Raw genomic sequence first — 24,803 nt, forward strand, 5'->3', positions numbered from 1 at the left:
GCTTTTAATGAGAGCTCTTTTGACTGTTTGGATCTGTCTTTCAATAAATCTGTGTCCCCTTGGGTAATGTGGGGATGAGGTAATTATTTTAAATCCGTATTTTCCAGCCAGTGCTCTGAATTCGTTGGAGGTGAATTGTGTCCCATTGTCGCAGATGACCTTCTCTGGGATGCCCTGTTCTGTGAATAAGTTTTTCACAATTTTTGTGATTGTTGTGGCTCTCATGTCATTTATCCTTCTGACAAAAGGAAATTTTGAGTAGTAGTCTGCTACTATGATGTACCACTCCTGGTTGCACAGGAACAGATCTGTTCCGACTGTGTGCCATGGTCTCGGGGGTACTTCCATTTGAATCATCTCCTCCTTCTGCTGTGTGTTTTGGTATTTCTGGCATATGCAGCATGTGGAGACCATTTGTTCTATGCTTTTGTACATGCCTATCCAGTACACAGCTGATCTGGCTCTTAGTTTACATTTCTCCATCCCCATATGGCCTTGGTGTATTAAGCGGAGAAGTTCCGTTTGCATCGTTTTTGGTATTATGATTCTTGAGCCAGCAAGGAGAACACCGTCCTCCACCGAGATGTCGTCTCTGATTGTCCAGTACTGTCAGATTTGGTTTTGGACCTGCTGGATCTTCTCCGGCCACCCCTGTATTACCTGTTGCATGAGTAGTAGCAACTCCTCTTTACCAGTCTCCTCTTGAATTTGGCTAAGCTTTGTGGGAGTAACATTTACGAGGTGGTGTATTTTTACTGTCAGGCCCTTCATCTCGTGTTTTTCATGTGGTGACAATCGAGACAATGCATCTGCCAGTGCCATTTCTTTCCCTGGCCGGTATTTTAATTCGAAGTCGTAACTTTGGAGTCTTAACAGTAACCTTTGCAGTCTTGCTGGGGCCTTGCTTAGGTTTTTCTTGTAAATTTGTTCGAGTGGACGATGGTCACTCTCTACCTCGAATTTTCTTCCATATAAGTAGGTGTAGAACTTTTCGCATCCATATACTACTGCCAATAGCTCTCTTTCGATGTTTACGTATCTTGTCTCTGCTGATGTCAATGCCTTCGATGCTCCTGCACGAGGGCTGCCCCTAGCCATCTGGTAGAGGCATCTACCTGTAGGGTGACAGGTTTTTTTCTATCGTAATAAGACAGGCTGGTTTCTTTACATAATAATTCCTTTAGGTGTTTGAAGTTCCTCTCATGGGATTCTGACCATTGGTATTCGGTGTCTTCTTTTAGTAATTCTCTTAGGTTCGCTGTGTAGTCTGACATGTTCGGGATGAAAGAGCTCATATACTGGACCAAGCCGAGGTAGCTTCTCAGCTCCTTCTTGTCGTTTGGAGGTTTCATCTCTGCTATCGCCTCGACCTTTTCGGGATTAGGCTTGACACCCTCCGGTGTGTAGATCATGCCAAAAAATTTGCATTTCTTACTTTTAACGATGCACTTCTCAGCGTTCAGCTTGATGCCAGCCATTCTGGTGCGCTCCATGGCCTCGTGCAAGTGCACGTCGTGGTCTCTTTCATTTGATCCGTAAACTTGGATGTCATCAGCGATTCCAATGGCTCCTTCACAGCCTTTGTATGTTTCATCGATCTTTTGTTGGAAGATGTCTTGGCTGACTTTCAACCCGAATGGCAGCCGCAGGAATTTATAACGCCCCAATGGTGTATTAAAAGTCGTCAGGTTAGTTGATTCTTCATCCAGTTTTACGTTCCAGTAGTCATTTCTGGCATCCAGTTTGGAGAAGACTTTGGCTCCTGCCAGTGCTGGTGCGATTTCTTCTAATGTTGATGTGGGGTAGTCGTCCCGCTTTATTGCCTGGTTTAAGTCTTTGGGGTCCAGACAGATTCTGAGCCGCCTGTTCGGCTTTTCCCGCACCACAATCGAGTTTACCCAGTCTGTGGGTCCAGTGACCTTTGCGATTATTTCTTTCTCTTCCACATCTTTTAGTTCGGTGTATAATTTTTCTTCTAGCTCGATGGGTATTTTTCTTGGGGCGTGGATGATGGGTTTTACCTCTGGATCTATTGTTATATGGTACTTGAACTCCCTGAAGCATCCTACAGTGTCATCAAAACATTCTGGATACATGTCCATCAAATGTTTTGTGTCCATGATTTGTGGACGATTCTCCAGTGGGGTGTTGCTGTCGACTTTCAGTGATGTTTTTGTTAGTTCATGGTTTACCGAGATTAACCCCAGCTTCTCGCAGCTGTTTAATCCCAGGATCGTCGGTCCCTCAGAGTCGGTCACATAGAACATGCAGTTGATGTTTCTGCCTTTGTGTGTTCCTTTTATATAGGTTGTTCCAACTTGTCTGATCTCGCTCCCCCCATACGCTGTCAGCGTGACGTTGTTTGCTTTTAAACATCCTCTTTTTGGGTATCTATCTTCGCCCAAGTTTTTGGGGAAGATCCTCTGGTATAGCCTCAGTGGAAGGATGTTGCTCTGAGCTCCTGTGTCCAACTTTACTTTTAGATTGACAGTTGTGGGCTGTCCTTCGATCCTCTTTTTAATCTGGATGATATTGTGCCATTCTTTCTTTGGGGTGCTTTCCGCTCTGGACGTTTCGTGTAAGAGAACCTTTATGGTTTCAATGTTCAGAGCTTTGTCGTACCCGCAGTCTTCATCATCTTGCTCACCCATGGTATGGATTTTGTTTTTCTTTTGTTGGTTCTGCTGCCCACCTCTGCTTTTGGTGTGTAGTCCCTCTCTTTTAGCTCTGCACATCTTTTGCCAGTGGTTTGCTTTACCACACGTGTTGCAGCTTGTTCCATACGCTGGGCATTTTCTTCTGTCTGTGTAGTCGTGTTGTCTTCCGCAGTTTCTACACGTATTCTTCCTGCTGTCATATACTTGTTTTTGTGTGCTGTGCTTTTTGCGCACTGCATCTACTCTGTGATCCGGTTCGGGAGTTGTCCACACGTCAGCCGTATGAGTATTTAACGTTTTCATCTGTTGTTTTGTGGCTTCGTGAGCCCTTGCTGTATCTATGGCTTCTGATATTCTGAGCTTTTCTTTTCCTATTAGTTCTTTTTGCACTTCTGTATGTGCTGATCCCCATATTAATTGGTCTACCAGCCTTTCTTCTAGTTCCATAAACTTGCATTTGCTGGCTTCGTTTTTTAATCTCGTCAGGAAATTGTCAGCCGTTTCACCAGGTTCCTGTCTTAAGCTTTGGAATTTATACCTGTGTATGCGATGGTTTGATTTAGGCTCGAGATGGTTACTGAACTTTTCATAAATCTCCATAGGGTTCGTTTTATCCTCTTCGGATAAACTCCAGCTGTTATAGAGATCTAAGCCTTTTTCTCCCACCCACAGTAGAATGTAGCTGACTTTTTCCTCGTCGGAGGAGCCTTTCAGGAAACTTTTAAATGTAAGCTCGCATTTTTGCTTAAATTTCCGGAAAGCTTCCACGATATCGTCTGCTTCCCAGTTCATGATGGGGAGCATATTCACGGTCAGTGCATTAGACGCCACCATTTTAGCTGCCCGTACAATTCGCGGTTACAACGCTGCAGAGTTTACTTTTAAATTTCTTTCTTCAATCTGATATCGTTTTTATTTGCGTAAGTTTTACTCACTTATACCGCTGCCACCATGTTATGTCTTCTAGCACTTGTAGTGCTTTGTAAAGATGACTCTGGACTTGGTAGTTTGTAATTATAACTACTGTTTTATTTGTGTTGTAATGGCTGCCTGCCGCATGGTGCGGGGTGATATATCCAAGCGCTGTGTGGCGCCTACGCACTACTTTCCCAGCATCGTAGTGCTGCTACACTTGATTTGAGTGTTAGTACACTTGTACAATGTAGTCCCAACATAACTATGTAACAACCTGCAAGGGTGCATTCATGGCAACCATCCCAGCCCAAGCTGATCTGCCCTTCCAAGGCAGAATGGAGGCCTCCAGAGGTCCAAGTGGGCCAAAGAAAAAAAATGTTCTTTTAAAAAAAAGGTCTTTGGCTCCAACAGGATCGATTACCTCATTCTAGTCAAAGTTTGAGGCCTTTAGAAGGCTTCAAAGGGACTCACACCAGGTCTCAACCAGTGTCCGTTCTGTTGACGCCTTTCAAGGGCGCAAAGGGAAGAATTTCACAGGGAAGCTTGAGCGCTCTGCCCCGACATGGCCCCTTGACATTGAAGGTGGGCGGAATTTCCACCCTCAGCCCCCCCAACCTCCCAACCTGAAGTCCGGTCCAAATGGAGCGGAATCTCGGTGTGGCCTCTTCCTTACATCCCCCAGGATCACACAGTCCTTGCATAGCTTTGACTATTCGTACATCACCTGTCTTCCAGGAGTGATGACCACAACTCATCTTGTCCAGCTTGCTTTGCAATATTCGCACAGTGGGGCTCAAACGCTTCAATGAGATTCTTTGCATTCTGGTCCAGTTCCTGGTATCCAGCTCTCAATTCCTCTACTCTCTTTTCCAACCTAGAAGTTGAAACAAAGGAACTGCAGTCTTGAAAGTGCACAAAATTTTCAGTCGTACATTTACCATTAAACCAGTGAAAACCTGTGGTTAAGAACTGATGCTAATCCTTTCAGAATGGCAAAGTGCCAAAGGCATCCATATTTCATGGGCCAGCCCATTTCCATTACTCTTGCAGATTTGGGTGGGTGTAGGGGTCACACTAGTGGTGATAGCGAAAAATTGTTTGTAAATGAAATTTAAAGGGATAGGGACAATTAAAGGGATAGGGACACAATAGGGGGAGAAAATTCTAAAAGCCTTTAGAGAGAGTCAAAAGGCATTTCAACACATTTGCAGCCTTTGGCAAGGGGCAGGAGATTAAGAGGTGATAGGCAAAAATGAAGGGAAAGGAAACCCAAGGGGCAGGCATGTGTCTGCAGGCAAGCAATGGAAACCCAGCACCTGTTTGACACCTGCTGAAGTGGAGGTGGTCCTGCATGAGGTGGCTGCAAGGTTGGTCGTCCTCTGTGGCACTCCAGGGCACCATCCCCCTTAGTCCATATTACAGCATCTTTGGAAGGAGGTGGAGGTCAAGCTTGAGGCTACAACTGGCCAGTACTGTTAGTGGCTATGCCAGCCTTATGGTGCATGTCAGCAGTAGGTGGCTTTGCAGCAGCTGGAACAGCTCTACATCTGGTCCTCTACTGACCCAGAACCTTTGAAGACAGTTACCCACAGTCATTGCCAAGTAGGTGTAAACATGGTTGGTGGCATTGTTGCCGGTATAGCCAATCAGGCTTTGCTGGCTGGTGATCACACTGACATACCTTCTTTCATGCAGTGCCACGCAAAATGTGACAAGATGTGATTGGGGTGCATCCAAGAACCATCCAGCAAGAATGGTTAGTCAACCCTTCACACGTATCTGTGCCATCAGTCCCACTGTCACCACCTACCTTGAGAATTGGAACCTCCACAGGCACTAATCAAAGTGAAGTATGTTCATCACTGTCTGCAGGTGTTGGTGTGCAGGTATGTCATGGGTAGGTGCAGAGCACTTTCTGCACACTCACCTGCCTGACATCCATCCATTGGTCCTCATCAACTGAACACATCCAATAGAAAGTGTAATGATCAGTAACCTGTCATTCGGGAATGGTACACTAGGTGGTGCTGTATATATATAAGAGTGGGCTACCCACGATGCACTAGGCTACCTAGAAGGCAGCAGTCAAGATGGAGGCCTCTACAGATACTGCACCTAGTCCACATGTGCTCAATAAAATGTCTAGCAAAAGCTAGCTGTTCTTAATAAAAACGACTAGTTATTAATGAACATAACATGGTACCAGGATTGGTAAGACCTGCTGAATATTGTGCAATGTGACATGGAGAATTTGAAGCCACCAGAGTGTTTGAAACTCACAGAAAACGTCGACTACAATTGGCAGACTTTTAAACAACAATTCGAACTCTGCATTGCTGCCATCGGGTACGGTACGAAGCCAGACACAAGGAAAATAGTGTTGCTGCTCACGATTGCAGGCCCACAGGCAATAGAGGTATTTAATACTTTTGTATTTAATCCAGAGGAGAACAGAGAAAAATTAGACGATGTGCTAAAGAAGTTTGATACACATTGTTCTCCCAAAAAGAATGAAACCTATGAGAGGTACATCTTCCGTTCTCGGACACAGCAGCAAAATGAGACTTTTGATAGCTTTTTGACTGATCTGAAACTGAAAGCACAGACATGTAAATTCTCTGAGCTGAAAGCATCCATGATTTGTGCCCAGATTGTGTTTGGTATTCATGATAAAAAAGTCAGGGAACGTCTGTTGAGAGAAACCGAACTAACATTGGAAATTGCTGTGAAAATATGCCAAGCTAGCAAGCTAGCTCAAAAACATGCCAAGACTTTCAGTGAAATCAATCATGATGCGATTGCAGTAAGTGCTGCTGTCGGTGCTGTGTCCTACAAGGGGAAGAAACATGGGCAGAACAGAAGTGAAAAGCAATCGGAGGAAGGAATTTTTAATTGTAAACGCTGTGGTTACAAACACCAGTTAAAACAATGTCCAGCGTTTGGAAAAATGTGCACAAAATGTCATGGAAAGAATCACTTTGCCAAACAATGCTTTTCAAAAGTAAAAACTAAGAAAGGGCAACGAGTTAATGTAATTGAGGACATGATTTAAGTGAGACATGTTTTGTGGGAATGGTGCCATGTGACAATATCAAAAAGGATACAGAAAATGTGCAGCCCTCAGGAATGAACAATGCTGAACATAAAGTTAATGCAATGAAAGAGGACAAATGGATGATTGCAGGTAAATGGAGCATTAGTTACATTGAAACTAGACATTGGGGCAAAAGCAAACTTAATCAGTATGAGTGACATTAACAATATGAAAGAAAAGCCCAAAATACAGAAAAAGTCAGCACTACTGAAGGACTATAATGGACAGAAAATAGATAGCTTAGGTGTATGCAGACTTAAAGTGACAGTCAAAGACAAAGTGCATCATCTCATGTTTTCTGTTGTGGCTGAAGGACTTGATTCACTATTGGGTGACAAAGCTTGTGAAGACTTAGAACTGGTCAAGAGAGTCTACCGTATAAACTGTGCCATAAGCAGACCAGATGACTCGGTGGATTCTGTCGTGAATAATTTCCAGGATGTGTTCAAAGGATTTGCAGTTCTACCATTCACTTACAAGATCCAGCTAAAGGAGGATGCTCAGCCAGTGGTACATGCTCCACGAAGAGTTCCAGCACCCCTGCGTGACCGGCTCAAGAATGAACTGGACAGAATGACCACACTAGGAGTCATCAGGAAAGTCGAAGAGCCAACAGACTGGGTTAACTCCATGGTATGTGTAAAGAAAAAGAACAATGATCTAAGAATATGCATGGATCCAAAGGACTTAAATGCAAACATAAAACGTGAACACTACCAGATTCCCAAGCGAGAAGAAATCACCAGTGAAATGTCAGGTGCCAGATACTTTACAAAGCTCGATGCCTCACAAGGATTTTGGCAACTAAAACTGGATGAAGAGAGCACCAAATACTGTACCTTCAACACACCATTTGGCTGGTATTGTTTCCTCAGAATGCCTTTCGGGATAATATCTGTATCTGAAATCTTTCCTAGAGCGATGGAACACATAATTGAAGGTCTGGAAGGAGTTCGGGTCTATGTTGATGACATCATCATCTGGGGAGTGTCGCAAGTGGACTATTACTAAAACAGAACAGAATAGTCATTCCACAGGCTCTACGTCAAGACATGCTCAAAAGGATTCATGAGGGACACCTCGGAATTGAAAAATGCTAAAGGAGAGCAAGAGACACTGTTTATTGGCCTGGCATAAATAAGGACATTGAGAACATGATAGGCAAATGTGAGACATGTCAGAAACACCAAAACAAACAAGCAAAGGAACCAATGATATTAGCTGACATACCAACAGCACCATGGCAAAAGGTTGGTATGGACCTTTTTCATTTAAATGGTAAAGACTATCTAATAGTGATTGACTACTATTCTAACTATCCTGAGATGGCGCTGCTCTCAAGCACCACAGCAAGCAGTGTCATAATGCATGTAAAATCCATCTTCGCCAGACATGGAATTCCCAGGATTGCTGTTAGCGACAATGGTCCGTGCTTCAACTGTAAGGAGTGGCAACAGTTTGCAGCACATTATGGCTTTCAACACATCACATCCAGTCCTTTGTATGCTCAGTCGAATGGTAAGGCAGAGAAAGGTGTTCAAGTTCTCAAGCAGCTACTGAAGAAAGCGACAGAAAGCAAGTCTGATCCTTATCTTGCCCTGCTGAGCTACCGAGCCTCACCTGTAGACTCTCGTTCTTCACCTGCTGAACTCCTAATGGGTCACAAGTTGCGTGCCATGCTACCCTGCTGTGCAAAAGAAAAGCAGAGTAAGGAACTGAGACAGAGACTTCAACTGTTAAAGCTGAAACAGAAATCATACTATGACAAGTCATCCAAAACTCTGAAACCATTGACAAGGGATGATGTTGTCAGGATTGAGGATCCAGATGCATGGAACAGGAAAGCTACAGTTCTTGAGGAAGTAGGACCAAGGTCATACACTGTTAGAACTGAGGAAGGACAGATTCTCAGGAGGAACAGCCGTTCCCTCCTAAAAACACAAGAGACTATCGAAGAGCAAATCGATGACAATGTCGTAACTGAATACGAACATAAGAACATAAGAAATAAGAGCAGGAGTAGGCCAATCAGCCCCTCAAGCCTGCTCCGCCATTCAATAAGATCATGGCTGATCTGATCCTAACCGCCAATCTACTATCACAGAACCATCTCCTGAATCTAACAGAATTAGACACACGAAATAGGAGCAGGATCAGGCTACACGGCCCCTGGGCCCGACCCGCTACCCACAGGGCCATGTCCAATCCGAACATAGACTCATGTCCAAATTCCTGCCCGCTCCCCGTAACCCTTAATTCCCTTTACTTCTAGGAAACTGTCTATTTCTGTTTTAAATTTATGTAATGATGTAGCTTCTACAGCTTTTTGGGGCAGCATAATCCATGGACCTACCACCCTCTGAGTGAAGTAGTTCCTCCTCATCTCAGTTTTGAAAGAGCAGCCCCTTATTCTAAGACTATGCCCCCTAGTTCTAGTTTCACCCATCATCGGGAACATCCTCCCCGCATCCACCCGATCCAACCCCTTCACAATCTTATATGTTTCAATAAGATCGCCTCTCATTCTTCTGAACTCCAATGAGTAGAGTCCCAATCTACTCAACCTCTCCTCATATGTCCATCCCCTCATCCCCGGGATTAACCGAGTGAACCTTCTTTGTACTGACTCGAGAGCAAGTATGTCCTTTCTTAAGTATGGACACCAAAACTGTACGCAGTATTCCAGGTGCGGTCTCACCAATACCTTGTACAACTGAAGCAATACCTCCCTATTTTTATATTCTATCCCCCTAGCAATGAAAGCCAACATTGCATTGGCCTTCTTAATCACTTGCTGCACCTGCATACTAACCTTTTGAGTTTCGTACACCAGGACCCCTTTGTACTTCAGTACTTTCCAGTTTCTTGCCATTAAGATAATAACTTGCTCTACGATTTTTCCTGCCAAAGTGCATAACCTCACACTTTCCAGTATTGTATTCCATCTGCCAAATCTCTGCCCACTCACTTAGCCTGTCTATGTCCCCTTGCAGGTTTTTTATGTCCTCCTCACTCACTACTTTCCCTCCCATCTTAGTATCATCTGCAAACTTTGATATGTTACACTCGGCCCCCTCCTCCAAATCGTTAATATAGATTGTAAAGAGTTGGGGACCCAGCACTGACCCCTGCGGAACACCACTAGTTACTGATTGCCAGTCTGAGAATGAACCATTTATCCCAACTCTCTGCCTTCTGTTAGATAGCCAATCCTCTATCCATGCCAGAATATTACCCCCAATCCCGTGATTTTTTTCTTAAGCAATAATCTTTTGTGTGGCACCTTGTCAAATGCCTTTTGGAAGTCTAAATACACTACGTCCACTGGTTCCCCTTTATCTACCCTATATGTTACTTCCTCAAAGAACTCCAGCAAATTTGTCAAACATGACTTCCCCTTCATAAAACCATGCTGACTTTGTCCTATTAAATTATGATTATCCAAATGTCCTGTTACTGTCTCCTTAATAATGGACTCCAAAATTTTACCTACCACAGATGTTAGGCTAACCGGTCTATAGTTTCCAGCCTTCTGTCTACTGCCCTTTTTAAATAAGGGTGTGACATTAGCAGTTTTCCAGTCTGCCGGGACCTTTGCTGAGTCCAGGGAGTTTTGGAAAATTATTACCAATGCATCCACAATCCCTACCGCCACTTCCCTCAAGACCCTAGGATGTAAGCCATCAGGTCCAGGTGATTTATCCGCCTTGAGTCCCATTATTTTACCGAGTACCACTTCCTTAATGATTTTGATCGTGTTTAGCTCCTCCCCCCCTTTAGCCCCCTGTTTGTCCAGTGTTGGGATATTCTTAGGCCTAGAAATTCAGTTGCGTTTGCGCCCAATTAGGGGCGAAAGAGTGGGTTGCGCCGGAAGTTGCATCGCGCCCGAAATTACGTGGGCCCTAACATCGGCATTAGCCGGTAGCGCTGCGCCGGCACCGATGACGTCATCGGTGTGTGCAGTGCCCCGGTACCGCCCGAAACCACGCCGATCCCCATCTTCAGTAGCGGCCGCCTCTTCCGTGGCGGGCGCTAACAACATCGGGAGACCGGGTCCTTACTGCAGCCTTAGCGGCGCAAGTTAAAGTGGAGGTGCGGGGCGGCCGCTTTTTCGGCGGCCGCCTGCCCGCACCTCCTTCCCCGGCCTCCTCCACCCCCCCCCGCGGCATTGCCGGCTGACTTCCGTGGAGCCCGGCACTTCTCCGTTGTGCCGGGCTCTTTTGCCGGCACTTGCAATCGGGGCTCCGGCCGTTGCAGGCACCTCCCCCTTAAGAGAAGGGGGAGGCCTGCAGTACAGCAGCCTGCCGCACCGCATCGGGTGGCGTAGCGGGACCGGGAGCGCTGAAATTCACTTTCAGCGCCCCAAGCGGGGCGGACACACCCTGTACCAGCGCCCGGTTCCGCTTTGGGGCGCTGAAAGTGAATATGGGGCGGGCACAACTGGCTCCGCGGCGGGCGCAAAATTTTCAGCGCAAACGTGCTGGCGGGGCTATACCCAATTTCTAGGCCTTAGTGTCTTCTACTGTAAAGACTGATACAAAATATTCATTCAGTGTTTTTGCCATCTCCATACTTCCCACCATTAATTTCCCGGACTCATCCTCTAAGGGACCAACATTTACTTTAGCCACCCTTTTACTTTTTATATAACTATAAAAACTCTTACTATCTGTTTTTATATTTTCTGCTAATTTACTTTCATAATCTATCTTCCCTTTCTTAATCAATCTTTTTGTTATTTTTTGCTGTCTTTTAAAGTTTTCCCAATCTATCCTCCCACTAGATTTGGCTACCTTATATGCCCTTGTTTTTAGTCAAATACTATCCTTAATTTCTTTACTTAGCCACGGATGGCTGTCTTTTCTTTTACACCCTTTTCTTCTCAGTGGAATATATTTTTTTGGAAGTTGTAAAATAACTCCTTAAATGTACACCACTGATCATGTATCGTCTTACCCTTTAATCTATTTTCCCAATCCACTCTACTCAATTCCGCTCTCATACCTTCATAGTCTCCTTTATTCAAGCTTAGCACGCTTGTTTGAGATCCAACCTTCTCACCCTCTAATTGAATATGGAATTCAACCAGGTTATGGTCACTCATTCCAAGGGGATCCTTTACTAGGACATTTTTAATTAATCCTGTCTCGTTACACAGGACCAGGTCTAAGGTTGCTTGCCCCCTGGTCGGTTCAGTTACATACTGCTCAAGAATCCCATCCCTAATACACTCAATGAACTCATCCTCAAGGCAGCCCTGCCCAATTTGATTTGTCCAATTAATATGACAGTTAAAATCCCCCATAATTATAGATGTTCCCTTATTGTCACTCACCACCAGAACAATCTAACACAAATACACATACAGGCTCTCATGAAAACACATCAGACTTACCTGTGCTGAGAAGATCCACACGTGAAGTAAAAAAGCCTGATAGACTTAATCTTTGAGTACAAAGAAAACTACATTGAAAATGTATTGACTGTTGAAGATGTTTATGTTATTATTGATTGATATTGATTGATACTGATTTTGTTTAACCTCAAAGAAAGGGGGATGTAATGATCAGTAACCTGTCATTCTGGAATGGTACACTAGGTGGTGCTGTATGTATATAAGAGTGGGCTACCCATGATGCACTAGGCTACCCAGAAGGCAGCAGTCAAGATGGAGGCCTCTACAGATACTGTACCTAGTCCACATGTGCCCAATAAAGTGTCTAGCAAAAGCTAGCTGTTCTTAATAAAAACGACTAGTTATTAATGAACATAACAGAAAGATTCCCAGCAATTTCACAGGGAGCAAAAAAACAATAAAATTACAAGAATCACCGCAAAGGCTTGTGAGAACCTAAGGGCCAGCAGGGAAAAATTGAAGCAAGATAATCAAGAAATGGATAAGACTCATTGAATGAACCTTCTTACTGGGCCCTTTAAGCTCAATGCCTAGCAACTCTGGATGCCCCTCGAATTGAGTGTGATTTGGAAGTAGCCTGGACCAAGCATCAAGGCTGGAAAAAGATGCGAGAGGTTTTATTAGGCCACTCCTGCATCATTTGAATATTATAATGAAGACCCATCTGTTTCCTCCACCTGTTCTGTGGCCCACCAGAAACGAGCGTCAGGTGCAGTAGACTCAGACCTCCGCCATTTTTCCCAGTCCATAATTTGCCCCACCTGTTGTTTACAGGGAGATATGGACAGAAAAATTACCCCCTTAAAGTCTGTCACTTCCACAGTGAGTGCTGCCAATCACACAGACCCAGCAGTCACCGTCCAGTAGGATCAGCTGATTACAACCCCAGGGATCTCACTGGGTCCAGGTCATAACTCCAGTGATATCCCAGCTGATTATTGTAATCGCATAATTTGCTTACTATAATGAATTTCAACAATGACTCCTGCGGTACATTCTCGGTTGAGCTACTGTCTCTGTCTCATTACTGCAGTACTAACCCAATAGATCAAGCTGATTCCTGCAGTGATTGAGCCAATTTTTAAATATTCAAACTTGGGATGTGGGCATCGCTGGTAAGGCCGACATTTATTTAGTTGCCCTAGATAAGATGGTGGTGGGCCTTCTTCTTGAACCATTAGTAGAGGTTGTACAGAGCTGAGTGGATTGCTAGGCCACTTCAGAGGGCAGTTAACAGTCAACCACGTTGGTGGGAACTGGAGCCATATATACAGCAGACCGGGTATAGAAGGCAGGTTTCCTTCCCTAAAGAACATTTGTGAACCAGTTGGGTTTTTATGATAATCCGACAGCTTCATGGTCACTTTTACTGATACCAGTTTTCTATTAAAAATTGAATTCAAATTCTCAAACTGCCACGGGGGAATTTGAACTCATATTGTCTCTGAGATTAACTAGTCCAGTAACAATACCACTACACTACAATCAATTCAATTCAATTCAATTCAATTTTATTTGTCATATATGCAGCAGACGTGTGTACTGCACAATGAAATGTTGATTTTTACGAGTCCTCCCAACATTGGAATAAATGTGGCATAACAATGTTAAAAATACTAATAGAAATACTAATAGAAAGACAGTAATAATAAATAAAACAACAGTAATAAATAATAATAAATTATACATTCATGAGTCTTATGGCCTGGGGGTAGAAGCTGTTTCGAAACCTGTTGGTACGAGACCGTATGCTTCGGTATCTCTTACCGGACGGGAGCAGGGCGAAGAGGTTGTGGCTGGGGTGACTCGCGTCTTTAATGATTCTCAGGGCCTTCCCCCGGCACCTCTCGGGGTAGATATCCTGGACAGCAGGTAGTTTAATTCCTATAGTATGTTGTGCAGCTTTCACCACCATCTGTCGAGCCTTGCGGTCTGTGGCGGTGCAGTTGCAATACCAGGTAGTGATGTAGCCGGACAGGCTACTCTCGATGGTGCACCGGTAGAAGTTGGTGAGAATCTGGGGGGCCATTCCAAATTTCTTCAGTCTCCTGAGGAAGAACAGGCGTTGGCATGCCTTCTTCGTTATGACGTCGATGTGATGTGACCATGTTAAGTCCTCCGTAATGAATACACCCAGGAATTTGAAGCTGCTGACCCTCTCCACCTCAGCCCCTTCGATGTAGATTGGGGTGTGTCCCTCCCCCTTCCGCTTCCTCTAGTCCACGATCATCTCCTTTGTTTTGCTAATGTTGAGGGAGAGGTTGTTGTACTTGCACCATTCTGCTAGAGCTCTTACCTCCTCCCTGTAGCCTGTCTCGTCGCCATCTGTGATCAGGCCTACAACGGTAGTGTCATCAGCAAACTTGATGATGGAGTTGGAGTTGTGCATGGCCACGCAATCGTGAGTAAACAGGGAATACAGAAGGGGGTTGAGCACACAACCCTGGGGAGCTCCCATGTTCAGGATCAGTGTTGAGGAGGTGTTACTGCCTATTTTCACCACCTGGGGTCTGCCCGTCAGGAAGTCCAGGATCCAGTTGCATAGGGAGGTGTTAAGTCCTAGCTCACTGAGCTTGTTGACAAGCTTGGAGGGGATAATGGTATTGAATGCTGAACTATAATCAATGAACAACATTCTCACATAGGTGTTCCTCTTATCTAGGTGTGATAAGGCAGTGTGCAGTACAGTGGCAATGGCACCATCCCTAGATCTTTTTGGGTGGTAAGCAAATTGGAGTGGGTCCAGTGTGTCAGTTAGTAAGGAGTTGATGTGGGTTTTGACCAGCCTCTCAAAGCACTTCATGATGACAGAAGTGAGTGCTATGGGGCGGTAGTCATTTAAACAGGTTACTTTTGTTTTTTTGGGGACTGGAATAACCGATGTCATCTTGAAGCGGGTGGGGACTACAGACTGGTACAGTGAACGGTTGAATATATCCGTAAACACGGCTGCCAGCTGGTCAGCGCATGCTCTAAGGACACGCCCAGGGATTCCATCTGGACCGGGTGCTTTGTGGGTGTTCACTCTCTTAAAAGTCTTGCTTACATCAGCCACGGAGATTGAGAAGACCCGGTCGTCCTGAGCCGCGGGCGCCCTTGTAACAGGCCAGTTGTTGTTGGCCTCAAACCGGGTGTAAAAAGTGTTAAGCTCATCCGGGAGAGAGGCATTGCTGGGCATGACACAGCTGGGTTTCCCTTTGTAGTCCGTAATAGATTGTAGTCCACTCCACATCCTTCGCGAATCTGAGCTATGATAGTGTGACTCCACTTTATCTGTGTATTGTCTTTTTGCATTTTTGATGGTTTTTCTTAGCTCGTACTTTGATTTCTTGTACTCATCTATGTCCCCAGAGTTGAATGCGATGGACCGTGTTTTTAGCATAGCACGGATATCGCCATTTACCCATGGTTTCTGGTTGGGAAATGTTCGTACAACAATCCTCGGAACAACGTCATCTATGCACTTGTTTATGAAACTAATGACTGAATCTGTATTTGTGCTGATGTCATTGTCCGAGGCATTCCGGAACATATCCCAGTTAGTGGAATCAAAACAGTCTTGTAACATAGCGTCTGATTGATCCGACCACCGTTGTAGAGATCTCATCACAGGCTTTTCCTGTTTCAGTTTCTGCCTATAGGTGGGTAGCAGCAGGATGGAGTCGTGATCTGATTTGCCGAAGGGAGGGCGGGGGAGGGCCTTGTATCCATCCTGGAACAGAGTGTAAACATGATCTAGTGTGTTCTTGGCTCGCGTTGGGCAGGTGATATGCTGATGGTATTTAGGCAGTACTTTCTTCAGATTGGCTTTGTTGAAATCGCCAGCCACAATGAATGCAGCCTCTGGATGGGAAGTTTCAAGCCTGCTAATGATCCCATACAGCTCGTTTAGTGCCCTATTTGTGTCGGCCTGTGGTGGAATATACACCGCTGTAATGATCACGGATGAGAACTCTCTCGGGAGGTAGAAGGGTCGGCATTTGATCATCAGGTGTTCAAGATCGGGTGAACAAGAAGATGTAAGTAGTTCCACTTCGGAACACCAAGAATTGTTGATCATAAATCATACTCCACCCCCTCTATTCTTCCCCGAGTCCTTTGTTCGGTCTAGCCGGTGAATGTTGAGTCCCTCTGGTTGAATGGCTAAAGCCGGTATCGATGGATCAAGCCAAGTCTCAGTGAAAATCAAGACGTTGCAGTTCTTAATGTCTTGCTGGAAGGTGAGCCTCCCCCTGAGTTCGTCCAGCTTATTGTCCAGTGACTGCACATTCGCCAGGAGAATACTCGGAAGGGGGGGGTGGTGTTCACGTCACCTCAGCTTCACTAATGCACCTGCTCGTCTGCCCCGCTTGCGCCATCGTCGCTTCCTGATCACAGGAATGAAGTCAGGTAAGCAGGTGGGAGGGTAGATGGTAGTAGCAGCAGAATCCCAGTTCGAAAAATTGGGGGTAGGTCCTATATCTCCGGACGATCTTATGTCCAGAAGTGATTGACGGTCGTGGCGGATAAGCAAAGAAACAGTACTTACAAAATTGTTTAATAATAACAATAAAATAATAAATAAAGTGGAAAGTTGTGGACGAGCTCGTAAAACAGCGGCTACCCTCATGAGCCATACAGGTCGGTTAAACAGTAGAATATTTTTTTAAAAAACAACTAAACTACTAATACTAAAACTAGAATGCTAAATACTAAACAGTAGAATACTAAAAAACGAACAGTATGATATATTAAAATACAACATTAAATACATTAAATACAACATTAAAATACCAGTTGGGGAGGAGCTCATAAAACAGCAGCCATACAGGTCGGCGCTGATGTCACAATTATTGCACCCCAATTATTGTAATAGTAACCCAATAGATCCAACTAATTACTGCAGTGATCTGGCCGATTACTCCAATTGTATACCAGTAGATCTAGTAGACCTACAGTGATCCAGCAAATTACTGCAAATGTTACCCCAGTAGATCTGTTGGTTACCACATTTCTATTCTGTTGCTGGCAGGAAGCTAACAGTTTTATGAGTTATACTATTATTATCCACCTGCTGTCAGAGTTCTGAACCTTATCTCTTTATGATTTGACTTCAGAATAAGCAGCCTCATAACAGTCATTGGAGCTTTTCGAAAGTTCTTGCATGCTCTGATTGGTCAGAAAAGAAGTAGCCTTTAGCTGGAAATGTATCCATCTTATTCAGCGATTACATCACTCCATGATTGTGACATCTCCTCACCAACCTGACAGTATTTACCACATAGGCTCAACTGGGACTGTAAATGAGTACAAGCCCATTAGATTGGGGGAGTAACTGGGTCTAACTTCAGTCAGTAAATGAGTATAACTCCCATTAGATTGGGGGAGTAACTGGGTCTAACTTCAGTCAGTAAATGAGTATAACTCCCATTAGATTGGGGGAGTAACTGGGTCTAACTTCAGTCAGTAAATGAGTATAACTCCCATTAGATTGGGGGAGTAACTGGGTCTAACTTCAGTCAGTAAATGAGTATAACTCCCATTAGATTGGGGGAGTAACTGGGTCTAACTTCAGTCAGTAAATGAGTATAACTCCCATTAGATTGGGGGAGTAACTGGGTCTAACTTCAGTCAGTAAATGAGGATAACTCCCATTAGATTGGGGGAGTAACTGGGTCTAAAAGTGGCCACGAAGCTATCGGATTGTCATAAAAACCCAACTGGTTCACTAATGTCCTTTAGGGACGGAAACCTGCCGCTCTTACCCAGTGTGGTCTATATGTGATTCCAGTCCCACACAAATGTGGTTGACTCTTAACTGCCCTCTGAAATAGCCTAGCAAACCATTGAGTTGTATCAAACTGCTACAAAAAAGTAAAACAAGAATAAAACCGGACAGACCACCCAGCATCGACCTAGGCATCGGATTCAGAAACGATGAAGGCATACCCAGCCCAGTCGACCCTGCAAAGTCCTCCTCACTAACATCTGCGGTGTGGTGCCAAAGTTGGGAGAGCTGTCTCACAGACTAGTGAAGCAACAGCCTGACTCTTCCATCACCATCCCTGGGTATGTCCTGTCCCACTCTGGGAGTCCTCAACATTGACACCGGATCCCATTAAGTCTCATGGCTTCAGTTCAAACATGGGCAAGGAAACCTCCTGCTGATTACTACCTGCTGCCCTCCCTCAGCTGATGAATCAGTACTCCTCCATGTTGAACACTACTTGGAAGAAGCACTGAGGAGAGCAAGGGCACAGAATATACTCTGGGTGGGGGACTTCAATATCCATCTACAAGAGTGACTCGGTAGTACCATCACTGACTGGGCTGGCCGAGGCCTGAAGGGCATAGCTGCCAGACTGAACTTGCAGCAGGTGGTGTAAGAACCAACATAAGGGAAAAACCTATTTGACCTCATCGTCACCTGTTAAGTCCGTGAATGATTGAGACACGGACTAGCAGGAGAGAAAACAAACAGATCTTTACTGGTGGAAGTCAATAACGAAACTAAACAACAGAGGCTCTCTAGCGCCTTTTATACAGGGGTGGTCACTGCCGGTACTGCAGTCTGAGACCAGTTATTCTCTTAAAGGTACATACACAAAAATTCCTCCCCTTTTAGATAAACAGTACATAACATTCATTTAACAACTAAATGATAACGAATTACAATCACAATTACTGTTGCTAGATACATTGGTTAAGTTTAAGCAATTATAAGTTCAGTCTTTGAGGAGGCTTCCTGATTCTGTCTGGATAACACCTCTTTGGGGTAACAGGTTCTTCTGGCAATGTTGAGTCAGAATCAATGTCGTTGTTTGGTTCATCTGCTTCTAATATTACCGGTTCTGCAGTAGCTGCAATTGGAACGTCGATTTCATTACCAGGTGTATCAGATCGTGGTGTGGAGTTGACGTTTTCCAGTGACTCTAGAATCTGGTCAGCATGGCGTCTTACAATGCTCTCCCCAACGTCCACGGTATACATGAGAGGTCCTTGTCGTGTACAAATCGTTCCTGGCTGCCATTTCTCAGTGCGGTAGTCCCGGGCCAAAACTGGTTGCCCTATCTTAAAACTCCTGGTCAGCCTTTCATTCATATTCTGAAACTGCCTGTTCTCCACATCTCTTCGGACGTTTGGCTTAACCAAATCCAAGCGGCATCGTAGTCTTCGATTGAAGAACATCATGGCTGGAGTTTGGTTGGTAACTGCATGTGTCGCATTCCGGTAGGCAAACAAGAAGTTGTCCACCTTGTGTTGTAGGGGTATCTCTTCATTACACATTGCCTTGATAGCCTTCTTGAATGTTTGGACAAACCTCTCGGCCAATCCATTAGTGGCTGGATGATATGGGGCAGATGTGTAATGCTTAACACCATTGTTCTTTAAGAACCTCCGGAACTCTTCAGTGTCAGAGCAAATCTGTTCAGGCAGCCCATTCCTGGCGAATATGGTTCGTTAAACTGTGATAGTTTATTCCGTGGTGGTTGAGGACATTTTTATTACCTCTGGCCACTTTGAATGTGCATCCACCGCAATTAAAAACATCGAGTCCATGAAGGGACCAGCAAAATCAATGTGCACCCTTTGCCATGGAGATGAGGGCCACTCCCATGGATGCAGAGGAGCTTGTGGTGGGGCGTTTTGGACCTTCTGGCATCCTGCACAGCTCTTGGTCATCTCTTCGATTTCTCTATCGATTCCTGGCCACCACACAAATGCTCTGGCTAAGCTCTTCATTTTTACCCCACCCAGATGACCCTCATGAAGCTCATTGAGCACTCTATCCGTCAACTTAGGTGGAACTACTACTCTGGATCCACACATCAAGGTTCCTCTGCACACTGACAGCTGTTCTCTTCTCGGCGAGAATGCTGGCAGCAGTGGTTCGCCATGTGCTGGCCATCCCTTCACCGTTAAATCATAGACCCGTGATAGTGTCGGGTCATTCCGTGTTTCCTTTTCTATGTTTGCATTCGTCACAGGAAGACATTCGACTATGGTCGAGTGGAATAACTCCATTGGATCCACTGCAAGGTCTTCTTCTTCCACCGTCGGCAACGGTAGACGTGACAATCCATCAGCATTTCCATGCTGTTTAGTTCCTTTGTACTCGATGTCGTATTGGTGTGCCCCTAGGAAAAGGGACCATCTCTGCAGCCGTTGTGCTGTCATTATCGGTACGCCCTTCTGAGGGTTGAAAATGGAGACAAGAGGTTGATGATCGGTTAGTAGAGTAAATTTTTGACCGTGCAGATAGTGATTGAACTTCTTCACCCCCCACACTAGGCTGAGGGCCTCTCTGTCAATCTGGGCGTAGTTACGCTCGGCAGAAGTTAACGAGCGTGATGCAAAAGCTATCGGCCTCTCCAAACCATCAAGGAATTTATGTGACAGTACCGCCCCAATGCCGTAGGGAGACGCATCACACGCCAGCCTGATTGGCAGTGCTGGGTTGTAGTGAGCCAATACTTCCTTTGAAGTGATTAAGTCCTTACTCTTCCAAAAAGCACGCTTACAATCATCGCTCCATTTCCATGCTACCCCCGTTCGTAGCAGGGCGTTCAGTGGGTGCAGAATTGTCGACAAATTTGGCAAAAACTTATGATAGTAATTCACCAACCCGAGGAATGACCTCAGTTGCGACACATTTTCAGGCGCTGGGGCCTTAACAACTGCTTCAATTTTGTCAGGGGACTTATGTAACCCCTCTTCATCAATCACGTGGCCACAATACGATATCTGTTTCTTAAAAAATTCGCACTTGGGGTGGTTGGCTCGCAGCCCATGTTCCCGTAGTCTAGTGAGCACCTGTTCTAGGTTGTTAAGGTGTTCACTGTCATCTTCACCTGTTACAAGGATGTCGTCCAAGTAACACTGAGTCCCCGGAATCCCTTGCAGGACTTGTTCCATCGCTCTTTGCCATATCGCCGAAGCCGATGCTATTCCGAATACCAATCGATGATACTGGTAAAGACCTTTGTGAGTGTTTATCGTGAGATACTTCCTAGAGGACTCTTCAACCTCCATCTGCAAATATGCTTGTGCCAGGTCAATTTTTGTAAAACGCTTTCCTCCAGACAGCGAGGCGAAGATGTCTTCTATCCTCGGAAGAGGATATTGTACTGTGCGAAGGACAGGGTTCACCGTCACCTTAAAATCCCCACAGATGCGAATCTTCCTTGGCTCTCCGGACTTATTGCTTAACGTTTTCTTCATGACAGGAACGATGGGTGTCGCCCACTCGCTCCAGTCGACCTTAGACAACACGCCCGCCTTCTCCAGATTCTCCAGCTCTGCCCCGACAGCTGGGCGAATTGCATATGGTACAGGTCTCGCTTTGAAAAACTTGGGAACTGCATTCTCTTCTATTTTTATTGAGGCGGTTACGCCTTTAAGCGTGCCCAGTTCTTGTTGAAATACCTCTTTGGCGTTAGCTAAGATTGTTGACAATTGTCCAGGAGTGACGTCTTCATCTTTTTTACCGTCCACCGTCATTGCATGAATGGAATGCCAATCTAAGTTTATCTTCCTGATCCATTCCCGTCCCAATAACGGTGGTCCACCATTTGGCAGTATGTAGAGATACAATTTCCGTATTTTCTTGCCATTGTATTCGACAGGCACCCTTATTTTTCCTCTGGGGTATACTTTTTGCCCTGTATACGTCGTCAAGACGATGGATGTCTCTCTCAAGGGTATGTGTGAAAATAGCCGCTCGTAGTCTCGTCGATTCATGACGGTTAGCGCTGATCCTGTATCCAATTCCATTTTAACTTGGGACCCTGCTATCGTGAGGGTGACCCAAATGGTTCAGTGATCCTCTTTTGCGATTACATTGTGAAGTTTGAGACAGCTTAATCTCCTGTTCTCGGATTCACTATCGCTCATCTGGTCTTCGGAACTACTGTCCGTCATCTTTTGTACTTTCTTGTACGGTTCCTTAGTAGCCTTTTTGTTGTTGCTGGTCTTCTTCCCAGACCTACAAACTTGTGCAATGTGTCCAATCTTCCCGCATTGTCTGCATATTTTGTCTTTGGACCAGCAGTCCTTCTGGTCATGGTTAGTTCTGCCACAGCGATAACATTTTGCAAATCCCCGTGTCATTTCGTGGGTGCCGTATTCCTGTGGTTTTTGTTGAATTTCTGCAGCTCCCCTGGCTGCTGCTTCATACGATACTGCCACGCTGAAAGCCTTATCTAGCGTCAGCTCTTTTTCTGCGAGTAACTTCTTCTGTGTTCCTTCACTCAGGAGTCCACAGACAAATTTGTCCCGTAGGATATCTGCCAGTCTTGCTCCGAACTGGCAGTGCTTTGATAGCTTGCATAGTTCCGTAAGATACTCAGCATTGCTCTCATCTTTGTGCTGAGTTCTCCTGTGGAATTTAAATCTTTCTGCTATCGACAGCGGTGCAGGGTTTAAGTGTTCCTGTAGAACAGCAACAATTTCGTTAAAACTCTTCGCCTTCAGTTTGGCTGGAGTAATCAGATCCCGCAATAGGCTGTACGTTCTAGCGCCCATTAAGTTTAGCAATATCGATGCCTTTTTCCCCTCCGCTATTCCGTTTGCCTCGAAATATACCTCGACTCTTTCCAGATACGTGGTCCAGTCCTCTAATGTATTATCAAAAGGAGTGATACAGCCAGTCTTCGGCATCTTGCAAATCTAAAATGGCGCCTCCCGCGCTTTGCCTTCTTCCCCAATTTAACAAAATGGCGTCTCCCCGCTGTCTTCTTCCCCGCTGTTGTTAGCGCTGCTTTCCACGGTTTCCTGCGCGTTAAATATTGATTCTTTTTCTTTTATTATTTTCCCGTCGTGGAGCGGACCCAATTAGCTGGGAAACCACGGACCGAGGAACCCAGCCTGGCTCTGGACAATCTCTCCTGCAAGTTTTGAACCCGATGATTGACGGTCGACGCCCGTTTCTCGAGTTTCAATGGACTCTATTTTTTTTTTTCTTCTGGCTCCGACCTTCAACAACGTCGTCGGAGCTGCTGCCGAGTTGCAGGTAGGTACGTTTCTTACTCGTCACCAGTGTTAAGTCCGTGAATGATTGAGACACGGACTAGCAGGAGAGAAAACAAACAGATCTTTACTGGTGGAAGTCAATAACGAAACTAAACAACAGAGGCTCTCTAGCGCCTTTTATACAGGGGTGGTCACTGCTGGTACTGCAGTCTGAGACCAGTTATTCTCTTAAAGGTACATACACAACATCACCAATCTACCTGTCACAGATACATCTGTCCATGACAGTATTGGTAGGACTGACCAATGCACAGTCCTTGTGGAGGCTAAGTCCTGTCTTCACACTGAGGACACCCTCCGTCATGTTATGTGGCACTACCACCATGCTAAGTGAGATAGATTAAGAACAGATCTAGAATCTCAAAACTGGGCATCCATGAGCAGCTGTGGGCCATCAGCAGCAGCAGAATTGTATTCCACCACAATAGGTAATGTTTTGTGTTATGTTCATTAATAACTAGTCGTTTTTATTAAGAACAGCTAGCTTTTGCTAGACACTTTATTGAGCACATGTGGACTAGGTACAATATCTGTAGAGGCCTCCATCTTGACTGCTGCCTTCTGGGTAGCCTAGTGCACCATGGGTAGTGTAGTCTTAAACATATATACATACAGCAACACCGAGTGCACCATTCCAGAATGACAGGTTACTGATCATTACATCCCCCTTTCTTTGAGGTTAAACAAAATCAGTATCAATCAATATCAATCAATAACAACATAAACATCTTCAACAGTCAATACATTTTCAATGTAGTTTTCTTTGTACTCAAAGATTAAGTCTATCAGGCTTTTTTACTTCACGTGTGGATCTTCTTAACACGGGTAAGTCTGATGTGCTTTCATGAGATTGTTCTGGTGGTGAATGACAAGATTCAGTTGCGGCATTGTCATCAATTTGCTATTGGATAGTTTCTTGTGTTTTTAGGAGGGAACAGCGGCTCCTCCTGAGAATCTGTCCTTCCTCAGTTCTAACAGTGTATGACCTTGGTCCTACTTCCTCAAGAACTGTAGCTTTCCTGTTCCATGCATCTGGATCCTCAATCCTGACAACATCATCCCTTGTCAATGGTTTCAGAGTTTTGGATGACTTGTCATAGTATGATTTCTGTTTCAGCTTTAACAGTTGAAGTCTCTGTCTCAGTTCCTTACTCTGCTTTTCTTTTGCACAGCAGGGTAGCGTGGTACGCAACTTGCGACCCATTAGTAGTTCAGCAGGTGAAGAACCAGAGTCTAAAGGTGAGGCTCGGTAGCTCAGCAGAGCAAGATAAGGATCAGACTTGCTTTCTGTCGCTTTCTTCAGTAGCTGCTTGAGAACTTGAACACCTTTCTCTGCCTTAACATTTGACTGAGCATACAAAGGACTGGATGTGATGTGTTGAAAGTCATAATGTGCTGCAAACTGTTGCCACTCCTTACAGTTGAAGCACGGACCATTGTCGCTAACGGCAATCCTGGGAATTCCATGTCTGGCGAAGATGGATTTCACATGCATTATGACACTTCTTGCTGTAGTGCTTGAGAGCAGCGCCATCTCAGGATAGTTAGAATAGTAGTCAATCACTATTAGATAGTCTTTACCATTTAAATGAAAAAGGTCCATACCAACCTTTTGCCATGGTGCTGTTGGTATGTCAGCTACTATCATTGGTTCCTTTGCTTGTTTGTTTTGGTGTTTCTGACATGTCTCACATTTGCCTATCATGTTCTC

The 24,803-nt window shown here is 44.9% G+C and overlaps 1 protein-coding gene across 1 annotated transcript in view; it reads right to left on the reverse strand.

Annotated features, from left to right (window-relative positions):
- LOC147116074 (single-pass membrane and coiled-coil domain-containing protein 1-like) overlaps positions 1–24,803 on the reverse strand; it is a 90,184-nt gene that overhangs the window by 21,983 nt on the left and 43,398 nt on the right. Inside the window, exon 2 of the mRNA XM_085990784.1 lies at positions 4,297–4,446. Coding sequence (XP_085846910.1) covers positions 4,297–4,446 — 150 coding nt within the window. The remainder of the gene's footprint in view (positions 1–4,296; positions 4,447–24,803) is intronic.

Source organism: Somniosus microcephalus, chromosome 6 (genome assembly GCF_052327205.1).
Source record: "Somniosus microcephalus isolate GS21.2 chromosome 6, FLI_Smic_1.0, whole genome shotgun sequence".
Taxonomy (NCBI): Eukaryota; Metazoa; Chordata; class Chondrichthyes; order Squaliformes; family Somniosidae; genus Somniosus; species Somniosus microcephalus.